Below are 14830 nucleotides of genomic sequence, written 5' to 3' on the forward strand. Positions count from 1 at the left end.
AATGTCAGGCGAGAGAAATAAAATGTTTCCTGATCTCCACACAGCAAGCAGGAAACATTTTGAAAACATTTTTGGAAAACGAGTTTAATGAATCCAAATAAAACTATTTGAGGCAAAATAAAATATTTCCAAAACATTTTTTGGGGAAAAATATTTTATTTTCCTGCCTCAAAACATTTTACTCTAATGGAATATGATGCAAATCATGAGTAGACTTTGTTAATCAGGTAAGTAATTTGATCAGTTTTAAATATAACAAAAAATACTTCATAGTTAAGAAATTATGGCCAATAACGCATAAAGTCTTTGCTGTGTAACGGATGCCAGAGTTGTTGCAGGAAGATTTCTTGTATGGATGTATTTTCTGGAGCCCCACTTTCACTTTCCACTGTCTTCGCAGCAAGCAAAACCACCTTAAATCTTGCTTTGCCACCAGAATGGGACAGATTTGTCAGTGAGCCCAGCTTTGCCCTGGACCTGTTTCCCCCACATATGGCCAGCCTTCCCACTCCATGGCAGCACTTTGCATGCCTTCCCCCTCACCCCCTTTTCATGCTGTCAGATCCTTCCTGCTTCCCTAAGTGCACTGATCAAGAGATCTATAGATGGATCTCTCATATGTGCAGTGGGAAGAGAAACCCCACCTCATCTCTCCTCTATCAGCACAGCCTCAGTTGCCAGGTGCCCTGAAGCCTTCCTCCCCACCCCCCCCACCCCATGCTGCCAGCTCCTTCCTGCTTCTCTAAAGTGCACATATTGAGAGATCCAGGCTGATTCCGCATGGGCCAAAAACAGCGGTGTGAAAACAGTGTGAAAACAGTATAAACCCTTTTACACTGTTTTAAACCCTTTTACACCGTTTTCACACCGTTTTCACACTGCTGTTTTTGGCCCATGCGGAATCAGCCCAAGAGATTGATCTCAACAAAGAGGGCTTTTGCAAGAAAAAGTACAAGCAGGTATCTTTTGGGCTCCACCCCACTTCCCTTTTGCAATCAGTTGGCTTAGAATACTATAGCTCTGCATAATATTGCACTTCCTTGATTTCAGTCAGCTCACTTTTGCTCGTTAAGTACTCAAGCTGGACTAGAGACGAGCAGCTTATTGATATACCACTTGAATGACAGATCACTTCTGGCAGTAAATGAATTATTATTAGGTGTTTCTGGTGCAGCACGCCAACCGGCTTACTCTAGACACAACCACATGGGTTACAGTGCCAAGCATTCCAACTCCATAGGTTACAAAGGACCTTGTATGTGTAAAGTGCTGTCAAGTCACAGCTGATACATGTTCGACTTTACTGGATTTTCAAGGCAAGAGGTGAACAGAGTGGGTTTGCCATTGCCTGTCCCTGTGTAGTGACCCTAGACTTTCTTGGTGGTCTCCCATCCAAGTACTAACCAGGACTGACCCTGTTTAGCTTCCAAGAACTGACGAGATTGGGCTAGCCTGGGCTATCCAGGTCAGTGTAAATGGACCTTAGGAAGACATAACTCTGCGTAGGGTGGTGCTATTAATTTTCTCAGGAACATACATACATAGATTCCATCTTGTTCCTGGGGCCTAGATAACTTGCTGAGGAAGCCATCCAGTAAACATTTCTGTGATCTTGCCTTGGATAACCATTGGCTTGTCAATACCTTTGACACTTTGTGGTTCACCCAGGATATTGTGTCTTCTGTTCTAGGTTCTCCATATTATTACAGCGCTGCCGCCCGAGGAGCAGCCCCTCCTGCAGCCACTGCTGCTTACGACCGCCACTGACACAAGGAATCAAGAAGCACTTATGAAACATATCATGCCGGATGACACCACTGGAACCACCTGGAATGCAACCACAGAGATCAGGCTACGGGACAAAAGGAAACTCAAACAATGGCTTGAACCTTAATCTTTGAGCTAGGTGAACTGGTTATTAATTATTGTTTTTAATCAATGACATTCTAGTGACCTTAACTGAATCTCCCATGAAAAAAGCAAAACAATCACAGCTTTGCTGGCATTCCACGTGGGTCGCCAGATACATCTGTCATCGTGTTACACCCAGCCATCTTGCTTATGGACGAGCTAGTTGCCTCTGTGTTCTCCCAAACACATCGGGGGGACAGGAACCGCTCTAATGTCAGGCAGTCCTTTACAGGATATCTCTTAAATGTGCATTGTTAACAGGATTTTGTGAACTAACATGGTATTGTCTGAGTCTGGGGGTTTATTTTGGAGGCATTCAGTTAAAAAAAAATCAGTCTCTTCAAATGACAGAAACACCAATGTAAATACCTTGCTTCTTTTGTGTTGCTAAGGAGAGGTTCAGCATAAAACATCAACATGGGACAAACGGTGAGTTCAAAACACACTGGGAAAAATGTGTTTTGAATCTGGTGCACTGACTCCTAGTTTCAGTAAGCTTTAAACCAACTCTGAACCAGGTTAACATTCATTGTGGGTCTTTCTGGGGCTGTTCTTTCTAGATACATACATCTTAATCTGATGACCATGGGGACATCCTGTGCTCCATATGCTGGCATCAAACATGCAAGCCAATGACAGGCGTGGACAGTCCGTGATATTTTAACTGAGGAATATTAATTTATTCTTATTTGTAATCATTATTAGCACTGGTACACACTTTGTGGCTTTACGTTCAACTAAATATCAAAGAAGAAATTCCAAATAACCGAAGCCTTACACACATCAAAATGAATTAGATGTAAAAATTCAAGTAGTTCAATATTTCCCTGCATGATTTTTTCCCCCAAGCTGTCTTCTTAAACAGTTGTACCTCTGGACCATGATAAAAGCCACAGCGGTGATTTCCTCACCGGCGATTAGTCCTGGGATAGTCACCTGAAATATCCAGGTTCCCTTGAGATCTCCTCATAGCCAAACCGCAGAACACAGATCAGTCCCGTTTCTGACGCTCCTCCCACCCCCACCCCCCTTATCACGAGATTTTCCTGGACCTGCTTGTATATGCACCTTTTTGAAAAAACACTCCAATGGGAGCTAATAGGAGATTGGGGCTACATATTTGAGGGTCCATAACTTTGCCCCCCCCTGAACCAAACCTCACCAAACCTGTGTGGTATCATCAGGAGAGTCTCCTATTAATACCACCCAGGTTTTTGTGAAGTTTGGTCCAGGGAGTCCAAAGCTATGGACTCCCAAAGGGGGTGCCCCATCCCCCATTGTTTTCAATGGAAGCTAATAGGAGATGGGGGCTACACATTTGAGGGTTCATAACTTTAACCCTCATGAACCAAACTTCACCAAACCTGGGTGGTATCATCAGGAGGGTCTCCTAAAGGTACTCAGAAATGTTGGTGCTGCTAGCTGAACAATTGCACCCCTGACAGCAGGCACCCCCCCCCCCCAAGTGGCAGAGCTAGATGTCTTCACTAGAAACATGCTGCAGTGAGGATGTTGGAACCTGGGTGAAAAGGTGCCGATTCTTTTGAAACTTGGTTGTATCTAGATTAAATTTTTAGTGGGAATTTGGCCAAAGTAGTATTTTGGTTTCTAGAAGAAAGCTGTTTGAGATGTAATGCAGTTTGGGATGCTCATATATCTAAGATAAGACCTTTACCTCTAAAACAACATGGGCCACAGTGTATTTTCCCTCAACTGGAGCCAAGGATAAATTTGCTCATTCATGGTGTAAATTTTCATCCTTCATGCTCAAAGAGGATGGATAGCCTGGAGTAACATTTTATTCAGTGTTATATACACCTCCATGCTTATGGAACAAACCTCACAGATGACAGGATATGATGTACATTAGTCAATCAGTTGTGATGCTTTTAAGCTTTCCTAAATTGAAGATCAGTTCATCTTTTCCATTATTTTTTTGTTGAGTCACAGGAACAGTGATGACTTGTCTCACAAAGGGAAGAGTACAGGGAGAGAGATCCTTGTTTAGGCTGCACAGTATACTCACCGCTGGAAGTCTTCTGCTTTCACATCACATATTTGTTCATTCAGGAAGGACAACAAATATGTTTGACATACTGAAGTGTTAGCTTGCCAATTCTGTGCTTTTTTTTTCTTTTGATGTGGCAGTTAGAATGTTTTCATCAAGCTCACGGAAAAGAGATTTTGGTGTTTTCCCCACGGCCAATATATCCTGGGATAAGGAGCTGAAACATCCCAGTTCGGCCGTGACTTCCACAAGGCTTCTGGGCAGGGGCGTAACGAGGCAGCCCTGGGCAAACTGTAGCCCTGGGCAAAACCTGAGTTGGATGCCCCCCCATGGGCGGCCACTCCACCACGACCAAATTTTTTTTTGCACCAGGACATTGGTGCCTGCAGGGGGTGAAGTTTTTAGACATATCAGCACCAAAATGTCAGCATATCATCAGGAGACTGTCCTTATGCTCCCCAAGTTTGGTGAGGTTTGGTTCAAGGAGTCCAAAGTTATGGACTCCCAAAGGGTGTGCCCCATCCCCCATTGTTTCCAATGGGAGCTAATAGGAGCTGGGGGCTACAGTTTTGAGGGTCCATAACTTTGGCCCCCCTGAACCAAACTGCACCAAACCTGGGGTGTATCATCAGGGCAGTCTCCTGATGAGAGCCTGAAAGTTTTGAGACTGTGCCTTCAAAAATGTGTACCCCCCAAGCCTGCAACCCCCATTGACAGCAATACAGAAAACTCAATGCAGAACAAAGATTCTTGGGCAAATTTCTGGGATGTTCTTTCAGGGAGGGAATTCTTGGACGTTTCCTCACCAAAATTTCAGGGTATCATCTGGAGACTGTCATGATGGCACCCCCAAGGTTTGGTGCAGTTTGGTTCAGGGGGTCCAAAGTTATGGACCCTCAAAAGGGTAGCCCCCATCTTCTTAGCAAAGAATGTGGGATGGGGTACTCCCTTTGATGGTCCATAACTTTGGACTCCCTAAAGCAAACTGCACCAAACTTTGGGGGTACCATAAGGACAGTTTCCAGATGATACCCTGAAATGTTGGTGCCGATGCATCCAAAAATGGACCCTCAAAACTGTAGCCCCCATCTCCTATTAGCTCCCATTGGAAACAATGGGGGATAGGGGCACCCCTTTTGGAAGTCCATAACTTTGGACTCCCTGAACCAAACCTCACCAAACTTGGGGGGTAGCATAAGGACAGTCACCTGATGAAATTTTGGTGCCGCTAGCCTAAAAAACTACGCCCCCTGCAGGCCAAAAATGGAAAACCACTAAAAATACCCAAAAATGAACCCAGCATTTTGATGCCCCCCACAAGGTGATGCCCTGGGCAGCTGCCCACCTTGCCCAATGGGCATTACGCCAGTGCTTCTGGGTCTAACTAGGGTCCACCCCATGAGATTTCCCTTATCTCGCGCCTTTCAAAAAACAATAAAATCGGTGGTTCTTTTAAAAACCAGCACTGATTCCGCTCCCATGCAAACATCGGGAGACGGCTATTTTTCCCACCTTGCTGCCAGCAGCCAATCAGGATGTCAGAACAACGGGACTGTTTGCGCATGTGCGGCAATATCGGTAAGGAAAATGAAACTAAACGGGGGGCTATGCCAGTTCTTCCTCCTGGCCTGAATGCGCTGACGGGCTGCCATGCAGAGGGAGAAACTGAGTTAGAAACATGTATGATCCGGTATGTATGATCCACTGGAATATTTTGTCCATCTGAAAAATGCCTTTTAGGTTTTTTTGGGCTCAGAGTTCTGAGTCCAGACGACCTGAAAGAATGAAGACAATCTAGTTGTCTATTATTTTTTTCAACGTAATGGCTTCTACAACTTCTTTTAGTATTGATTCCTGGGATTTGGAAATTCTGAAGCTCCAAGTGAAGGGAGGGGGAAGCACACTGTTATGGAAAGGAGGGGTTTTTTTTAACCCTTTACTCCATACGATGCATATCACCATTTGCAGTGATTAAGGCCCCTTCCGCACACGCAAAATAATGCGTTTTCAAACCACTTTCACAACTGTTTGCAAGTGGATTTTGCTATTCCACACAGCTTCAAAGAGCACTGAAAGCAGTTTGAAAGTGCATTATTCTGCGTGTGCGGAATAAGAGTAACACTCATGGCAAGTGTCTAGCCAGACATCACACCAGCTGCCAGGAACATGGCAAGCCGTTTTGCGTAGGCCAAGCCCTTTTCCCATTAGCTGGTGGGTGGAATGAAAGTTAGTGTTAATGTGAGGCCCCTTCCGCACATGCAGAATAATCCACTTTCAATCCACTTTCACAATTGTTTGAAAGTGGATTTTGCTGTTCCCCACAGTAAAATCCAACTGTACAGTGCATTCAAAGTGGATTGAAAGTGCTTTATTCTGCATGTGCAGAAGGGGTCTGAGTATCACATGCTTACTCAAAACATACACCAGCCAAAATGTGTCCCCTATGTTCCACACAACTGTTGTAGAACATATGATACACAAATATTTTAAGTAGTTAATTTTACACGAACAGCAAGTTTTTGTACTGCTTTTTCTGGCATAAAAAAGACCAAGCCATTCCTTTTGGGAATAAACAGCAGCAGCAGCCCCAAGCCCTACTTTAAAAATAGCACCAAATTAATTGCTTGATAGAAGACATAGTTATGCTGGAAATCTAAAGCAAGGTCTACATTTGTCTCTTCTTCCTTAACCTATCTCTCCCTGCCTCCCTGTGTGTTTGCTCTGGCTTTAGGAGATAGATGGCCAGGGAAAGTAGGGGAGAAGCACTTCCCCTGCCCCCCAAATCATGCCTTTCGACTGCAGTTTTTAGACCCAGGTTGTTCCCAAATGGCTAGTTTGACCTTTCAATATTAACATTACAAATATATTCTTTTGCACGATTTGTTTCCCAACAGCTATCGAGCATATCACAATGTATCCAACTCAACTGTACAAAGTATAATACTGGTTTACAAGAGGCAGATTGCTTGAAGTTGTCAGAAATGTATTTTCAGCTGCAGTTTCTTGGGCCCTTGTATGTAAGCATCTTTAAATAAATGGAATTTGCACTAAAGGAAGATATGGAGCCTAACCCTTTTCAGAATACTGGGAGTAATCCTTACTGTATAACTTACTTCCAAATAGACTTGTGTAGGGCTGCTCCTTGAAGGTACTATTCTCCACTGTGCAGAGAAGACAGAACAAAGCCCAGATTCCACCAAACTTTACCCCACACCTGTGGTCCTACTGGAACTGTCTGTCTGGAACTCTTTGGGTCAATCTTTTGAAGATAGGCAAATATTATCTTGAAATTTTATCTTGAATTTTCCACAAACACATATTGTATGCATTAAGGCAGACTATGACACTGGAACATAAATGTTGATTGCAGATTGAATTTTAGCATAGGGACCTGGTTTTACACAACTCCTTATTCTTGCTAAGTTGCAACATTTCAAACTATGGATTGAAAGTGAACAGATTATTACGTGTCAGGTACCTATATTATTCCAAATGACAAAAGTACTCAAAACCCATAGAGGCAGGGGCTCCTGTATAAAGTTGACCCCCCCCCACACACACACACCCCACCTGCTACCCCTCTATGTTGTAGTTTCTGAAGAACCAGTTTCATTTAAGCCATCAAAAACAAACAAACAAACAAAATCCCTTATTTATAGAAGTGATGCTTGTGGTATTTATTCAGGCTCTCTTTATTCACTGCATTGCTCCAACACATGCAAATGTATGCACACTGCACCCTCAGGAGCTGGTGTGTATATTTTGAGCAATATCAGACAATGCAAAGAATAAGAATTTAACCTTTGGCTGTTGTGGGTTTTCTGGTCTGCATGGCTGTGATCTGGTAGTTTTTGCTCCTTACATTTCACCTGTATCTATGGCTGGCGTCTTCAGAGGTATGTCATGGCAAGATGTATTTCTCTCCATGGCACGACCTCACCGTGACACATATCTGAAGAAGCCAGCCATAGATACAGGTGAAATGTTAGGAGCAAAAACTACCGGATCACAGCCATGCAGACCAGAAAACCCACAACAGCCAGTTGATTCCAGCTGTGAAAGCCTTTGACAATATAACAAATGTAACCTTTACTGATTCTACACAGCGCCCTATTACAGTTTTTCAGTCACTTGTACTGAGAAATGTCGTGGTCTGACTAGTACTGGTGTTTGCAGAAGCCTGCTTCTCTTGAGAATCCATCTTGTTGGGTCCTGTTCCCCAGTGTGCCCCACCCAGCCAGCTCATCATATGGCATTGCATCATGTTTGTGTGTTCCTGGGTTTGTTAGCCCTTGTGGGAAGACAGGTGAAAATGCTGGCAGGATCGTAATAGCTTGGATAAAAAACCTCCTTCCTACATACAGACATACATTATACCCTACAGTTTCTAAATCTATTGTTGCCTCATATCCTCTCCAGTTGAACAGTCAGTGTGCCTTGGTGGAAAAGAGAGGGCAACCAGACATTTATGCAGTGGCGTAGTTAGGGAAAATGGAGCCCAGGGCAGACTTCCAGTTTTCCGACCCCCCCATGGGCCCCCGTGCCTCCCCCCACCCCACTTACCTTGGCCAGCAGTGGGGAGAAAAAAAGTGGAGGCCCTCTCTGGCTCGCCTCAGCCCACCCCTCGGACAGCAGCTGAGCCGGCTGAGGCCTGGCCGGGCGGTGCCTGACTCTGCTCCACGTCGCATCTGACTGGTGATTTTCCGCCCCCCCCCCCATGTGACTTAACGTGGGCCGCCTGGGGCGGTTGTCCCCAGATATCTCCATTTTAGCTATGCCTATGCATTTATACACCCCTTTGACTGATGGTTTAGGATTTCATGAACATCCAGTACAGGTTTTTTTCTTTGTCTCCTCTCTCACCATTTTAAGGATATTGATCTAGAACATGTCTATTTTGAAGTGATATCAGACATTTTACCATTTTACCTCTATTTTGAGGTGATAGACATTTTACCAATATCAAGAATTTTACCACTCCACTCATTTTGTAAGCTTCTCTCGGAGTCAGTTCAGACAATCATAACTCAGTCACCTAAAACATCTATCAAATATTAGTTGGTTTCAATTCATTCACCCATCTTATAGCCCCATAAACAAAGAGGGGCAGCAAACAAGTGTGATATACATATATACCAGACCCCTATGCTCCATCCCATTTTTAGATTTTAAAAAGTGTACAAGGATTAAATGTACAAGTGTATAGAAGTATGTACATACACCCATATCACAGTTTACATTGCGCAGTTATGAGTGTATGTGCGAGATATGTGAGATATGTTCAGTGTTCCATCATACATATCGAATTCCCAGAAAGGCAAACCGGTGTACCAGGCCACAGAGTATTATAGTTAAATAAACAAAATACCTACCAATGGAAGGATGCCTACTGCGTGATAATATTATCACTTGTTAACACTGCAGGACAATTCATGGCAAATTCTAGGTTGGATCCATTCAGTTTTGGTAACGTATAAACAAGCATCACACTGAGTGTGTCTCTGCATATGTTTTTGGTGTTATTTCCCATGTTGCTCTTCCAGTCCTGTGCAGAGTTACTTCAGTCTAAGCCAGGGGTAGGGAACCTGCGGCTCTCCAGATGTTCAGGAACTACAATTCCCATCAGCCTCTGTCAGCATGGCCAATTGGCCATGCTGGTAGGGGCTGATGGGAATTGTAGTTCCTGAACATCTGGAGAGCCGCAGGTTCCCTACCCCTGTTATAGCCCATTACCTCAAGATTCCATAACTTTTATCTGTTGGACATTCGCACTAGGCTTGGTTTCCTGTTTTGAGACCTGTTTCTAGAAAGCCAACTTTCTTAATTTTTTCAGAATATGCATTTAAAAAATTGAAGCTACCACCATAAAGTTGTTATGGAATGATCCATAAGGAACCGAGGATGCAAATTTAATGTTGTAAAATTCCGAAAGTTGATCGAATTTGATTTTTCCATGTGAAATGCAGATAGCTTGAAGTTCCTCAGTATTTTAATAAAAATCTCTTAGCCAGGTTGAAAGAATCCAACAGAAAGTGTAAAAAAAATGACCATACAGGGAATATCAGTACACATTTTTACAGGGGCTTTTTCCCCTGAAAAATTATTTACTTAATCCAGATCCACAGGAACAAGCTTCCAGATCAGAAAAGGGAATGAAAAAATTAGACCTCAAAAGAACTGGAGATGCTTCAGATAAGCATCCACACTTTTTAGGGCTTATCAAAAGAGAGTCACACCTCCAAATCTTTTGAGAGTGACCAATCAATATTAAACAGACACAAACAATTGCTGTCACCATCAAGCCATATACTTCACTGGAGGGGACACATACACATCCTGCCCGAATAAGAGATTTCAGAACTGGAACAATGTTGTCACCGACCTCCCTTGCGTTACCAACAGGGTTCCTTCAATAATTTTCTCTAAATTCAGGACCCTGCTGTCCCTTACATTAGTAAGCATGGAAGAGCACTGTGTGTTATTAAAACCTTTTGCAAAGCATCCCTAGAAGGGTCTTGGAGACGGAAATTGCTCCTCACATCACACTGTTAACAAGGCAAAGATGCGGGACTTCTACTAATGCCCTAATAAGCACATGCTCCAGATCTCTAGCTGATGTATATTAACTCAACATCATGAATGTGTGTGGAGTTGCTAGATTTTTAAAAAGGTTTCTAAGAACTTTTAAGCAATGGAACTGGTTTGATTTACTTTTACGGGATGGGAGCTGCTTCCCTGCAGTATGGTCCGGTTCAAGTCTAGAACTCCTGCAACACATTCCAATGCAAGATTACTCCAGTTGGCTTAGACCAGGGGTAGGGAACCTGCGGCTCTCCAGATGTTCAGGAACTACAATTCCCATCAGCCCCTACCAGCATGGCCAATTGGCCATGCTGACATGTGGGGGGGGGGGGGGGTGGGGGGGGGGGGGGGGGGGGGGGGGGGGGGGGGGGGGGGGGGGGGGGTGGGGGGGGGGGGGGGTGGGGGGGGGGGGGGGTGGGGGGGGGGGGGGGTGGGGGGGGGGGGGGGTGGGGGGGGGGGGGGGTGGGGGGGGGGGGGGGTGGGGGGGGGGGGGGGTGGGGGGGGGGGGGGGTGGGGGGGGGGGGGGGTGGGGGGGGGGGGGGGTGGGGGGGGGGGGGGGTGGGGGGGGGGGGGGGTGGGGGGGGGGGGGGGTGGGGGGGGGGGGGGGTGGGGGGGGGGGGGGGTGGGGGGGGGGGGGGGTGGGGGGGGGGGGGGGTGGGGGGGGGGGGGGGTGGGGGGGGGGGGGGGTGGGGGGGGGGGGGGGTGGGGGGGGGGGGGGGTGGGGGGGGGGGGGGGTGGGGGGGGGGGGGGGTGGGGGGGGGGGGGGGTGGGGGGGGGGGGGGGTGGGGGGGGGGGGGGGTGGGGGGGGGGGGGGGTGGGGGGGGGGGGGGGTGGGGGGGGGGGGGGGTGGGGGGGGGGGGGGGTGGGGGGGGGGGGGGGTGGGGGGGGGGGGGGGTGGGGGGGGGGGGGGGTGGGGGGGGGGGGGGGTGGGGGGGGGGGGGGGTGGGGGGGGGGGGGGGTGGGGGGGGGGGGGGGTGGGGGGGGGGGGGGGTGGGGGGGGGGGGGGGTGGGGGGGGGGGGGGGTGGGGGGGGGGGGGGGTGGGGGGGGGGGGGGGTGGGGGGGGGGGGGGGTGGGGGGGGGGGGGGGTGGGGGGGGGGGGGGGTGGGGGGGGGGGGGGGTGGGGGGGGGGGGGGGTGGGGGGGGGGGGGGGTGGGGGGGGGGGGGGGTGGGGGGGGGGGGGGGTGGGGGGGGGGGGGGGTGGGGGGGGGGGGGGGTGGGGGGGGGGGGGGGTGGGGGGGGGGGGGGGTGGGGGGGGGGGGGGGTGGGGGGGGGGGGGGGTGGGGGGGGGGGGGGGTGGGGGGGGGGGGGGGTGGGGGGGGGGGGGGGTGGGGGGGGGGGGGGGTGGGGGGGGGGGGGGGTGGGGGGGGGGGGGGGTGGGGGGGGGGGGGGGTGGGGGGGGGGGGGGGTGGGGGGGGGGGGGGGTGGGGGGGGGGGGGGGTGGGGGGGGGGGGGGGTGGGGGGGGGGGGGGGTGGGGGGGGGGGGGGGTGGGGGGGGGGGGGGGTGGGGGGGGGGGGGGGTGGGGGGGGGGGGGGGTGGGGGGGGGGGGGGGTGGGGGGGGGGGGGGGTGGGGGGGGGGGGGGGTGGGGGGGGGGGGGGGTGGGGGGGGGGGGGGGTGGGGGGGGGGGGGGGTGGGGGGGGGGGGGGGTGGGGGGGGGGGGGGGTGGGGGGGGGGGGGGGTGGGGGGGGGGGGGGGTGGGGGGGGGGGGGGGTGGGGGGGGGGGGGGGTGGGGGGGGGGGGGGGTGGGGGGGGGGGGGGGTGGGGGGGGGGGGGGGTGGGGGGGGGGGGGGGTGGGGGGGGGGGGGGGTGGGGGGGGGGGGGGGTGGGGGGGGGGGGGGGTGGGGGGGGGGGGGGGTGGGGGGGGGGGGGGGTGGGGGGGGGGGGGGGTGGGGGGGGGGGGGGGTGGGGGGGGGGGGGGGTGGGGGGGGGGGGGGGTGGGGGGGGGGGGGGGTGGGGGGGGGGGGGGGTGGGGGGGGGGGGGGGTGGGGGGGGGGGGGGGTGGGGGGGGGGGGGGGTGGGGGGGGGGGGGGGTGGGGGGGGGGGGGGGTGGGGGGGGGGGGGGGTGGGGGGGGGGGGGGGTGGGGGGGGGGGGGGGTGGGGGGGGGGGGGGGTGGGGGGGGGGGGGGGTGGGGGGGGGGGGGGGTGGGGGGGGGGGGGGGTGGGGGGGGGGGGGGGTGGGGGGGGGGGGGGGTGGGGGGGGGGGGGGGTGGGGGGGGGGGGGGGTGGGGGGGGGGGGGGGTGGGGGGGGGGGGGGGTGGGGGGGGGGGGGGGTGGGGGGGGGGGGGGGTGGGGGGGGGGGGGGGTGGGGGGGGGGGGGGGTGGGGGGGGGGGGGGGTGGGGGGGGGGGGGGGTGGGGGGGGGGGGGGGTGGGGGGGGGGGGGGGTGGGGGGGGGGGGGGGTGGGGGGGGGGGGGGGTGGGGGGGGGGGGGGGTGGGGGGGGGGGGGGGTGGGGGGGGGGGGGGGTGGGGGGGGGGGGGGGTGGGGGGGGGGGGGGGTGGGGGGGGGGGGGGGTGGGGGGGGGGGGGGGTGGGGGGGGGGGGGGGTGGGGGGGGGGGGGGGTGGGGGGGGGGGGGGGTGGGGGGGGGGGGGGGTGGGGGGGGGGGGGGGTGGGGGGGGGGGGGGGTGGGGGGGGGGGGGGGTGGGGGGGGGGGGGGGTGGGGGGGGGGGGGGGTGGGGGGGGGGGGGGGTGGGGGGGGGGGGGGGTGGGGGGGGGGGGGGGTGGGGGGGGGGGGGGGTGGGGGGGGGGGGGGGTGGGGGGGGGGGGGGGTGGGGGGGGGGGGGGGTGGGGGGGGGGGGGGGTGGGGGGGGGGGGGGGTGGGGGGGGGGGGGGGTGGGGGGGGGGGGGGGTGGGGGGGGGGGGGGGTGGGGGGGGGGGGGGGTGGGGGGGGGGGGGGGTGGGGGGGGGGGGGGGTGGGGGGGGGGGGGGGTGGGGGGGGGGGGGGGTGGGGGGGGGGGGGGGTGGGGGGGGGGGGGGGTGGGGGGGGGGGGGGGTGGGGGGGGGGGGGGGTGGGGGGGGGGGGGGGTGGGGGGGGGGGGGGGTGGGGGGGGGGGGGGGTGGGGGGGGGGGGGGGTGGGGGGGGGGGGGGGTGGGGGGGGGGGGGGGTGGGGGGGGGGGGGGGTGGGGGGGGGGGGGGGTGGGGGGGGGGGGGGGTGGGGGGGGGGGGGGGTGGGGGGGGGGGGGGGTGGGGGGGGGGGGGGGTGGGGGGGGGGGGGGGTGGGGGGGGGGGGGGGTGGGGGGGGGGGGGGGTGGGGGGGGGGGGGGGTGGGGGGGGGGGGGGGTGGGGGGGGGGGGGGGTGGGGGGGGGGGGGGGTGGGGGGGGGGGGGGGTGGGGGGGGGGGGGGGTGGGGGGGGGGGGGGGTGGGGGGGGGGGGGGGTGGGGGGGGGGGGGGGTGGGGGGGGGGGGGGGTGGGGGGGGGGGGGGGTGGGGGGGGGGGGGGGTGGGGGGGGGGGGGGGTGGGGGGGGGGGGGGGTGGGGGGGGGGGGGGGTGGGGGGGGGGGGGGGTGGGGGGGGGGGGGGGTGGGGGGGGGGGGGGGTGGGGGGGGGGGGGGGTGGGGGGGGGGGGGGGTGGGGGGGGGGGGGGGTGGGGGGGGGGGGGGGTGGGGGGGGGGGGGGGTGGGGGGGGGGGGGGGTGGGGGGGGGGGGGGGTGGGGGGGGGGGGGGGTGGGGGGGGGGGGGGGTGGGGGGGGGGGGGGGTGGGGGGGGGGGGGGGTGGGGGGGGGGGGGGGTGGGGGGGGGGGGGGGTGGGGGGGGGGGGGGGTGGGGGGGGGGGGGGGTGGGGGGGGGGGGGGGTGGGGGGGGGGGGGGGTGGGGGGGGGGGGGGGTGGGGGGGGGGGGGGGTGGGGGGGGGGGGGGGTGGGGGGGGGGGGGGGTGGGGGGGGGGGGGGGTGGGGGGGGGGGGGGGTGGGGGGGGGGGGGGGTGGGGGGGGGGGGGGGTGGGGGGGGGGGGGGGTGGGGGGGGGGGGGGGTGGGGGGGGGGGGGGGTGGGGGGGGGGGGGGGTGGGGGGGGGGGGGGGTGGGGGGGGGGGGGGGTGGGGGGGGGGGGGGGTGGGGGGGGGGGGGGGTGGGGGGGGGGGGGGGTGGGGGGGGGGGGGGGTGGGGGGGGGGGGGGGTGGGGGGGGGGGGGGGTGGGGGGGGGGGGGGGTGGGGGGGGGGGGGGGTGGGGGGGGGGGGGGGTGGGGGGGGGGGGGGGTGGGGGGGGGGGGGGGTGGGGGGGGGGGGGGGTGGGGGGGGGGGGGGGTGGGGGGGGGGGGGGGTGGGGGGGGGGGGGGGTGGGGGGGGGGGGGGGTGGGGGGGGGGGGGGGTGGGGGGGGGGGGGGGTGGGGGGGGG

The 14830-nt window shown here is 57.1% G+C and overlaps 1 protein-coding gene across 2 annotated transcripts in view; it reads left to right on the top strand.

Annotated features, from left to right (window-relative positions):
- PAX5 (paired box 5) overlaps window positions 1-2921 on the top strand; it is a 279887-nt gene extending 276966 nt beyond the window's left edge. For both annotated transcript variants that reach the window (XM_048502545.1, XM_048502546.1), the window contains exon 9: window positions 1691-2921. In XM_048502545.1, the coding sequence (XP_048358502.1) occupies window positions 1691-1767 (77 nt within the window). In that variant the 3' untranslated portion in view covers window positions 1768-2921. The remainder of the gene's footprint in view (window positions 1-1690) is intronic.
- Window positions 2922-14830: the final 11909 nt, after the last annotated feature.

This window comes from Sphaerodactylus townsendi, linkage group LG07 (assembly GCF_021028975.2).
Source record: "Sphaerodactylus townsendi isolate TG3544 linkage group LG07, MPM_Stown_v2.3, whole genome shotgun sequence".
In the NCBI taxonomy this organism is placed as follows: domain Eukaryota; kingdom Metazoa; phylum Chordata; class Lepidosauria; order Squamata; family Sphaerodactylidae; genus Sphaerodactylus; species Sphaerodactylus townsendi.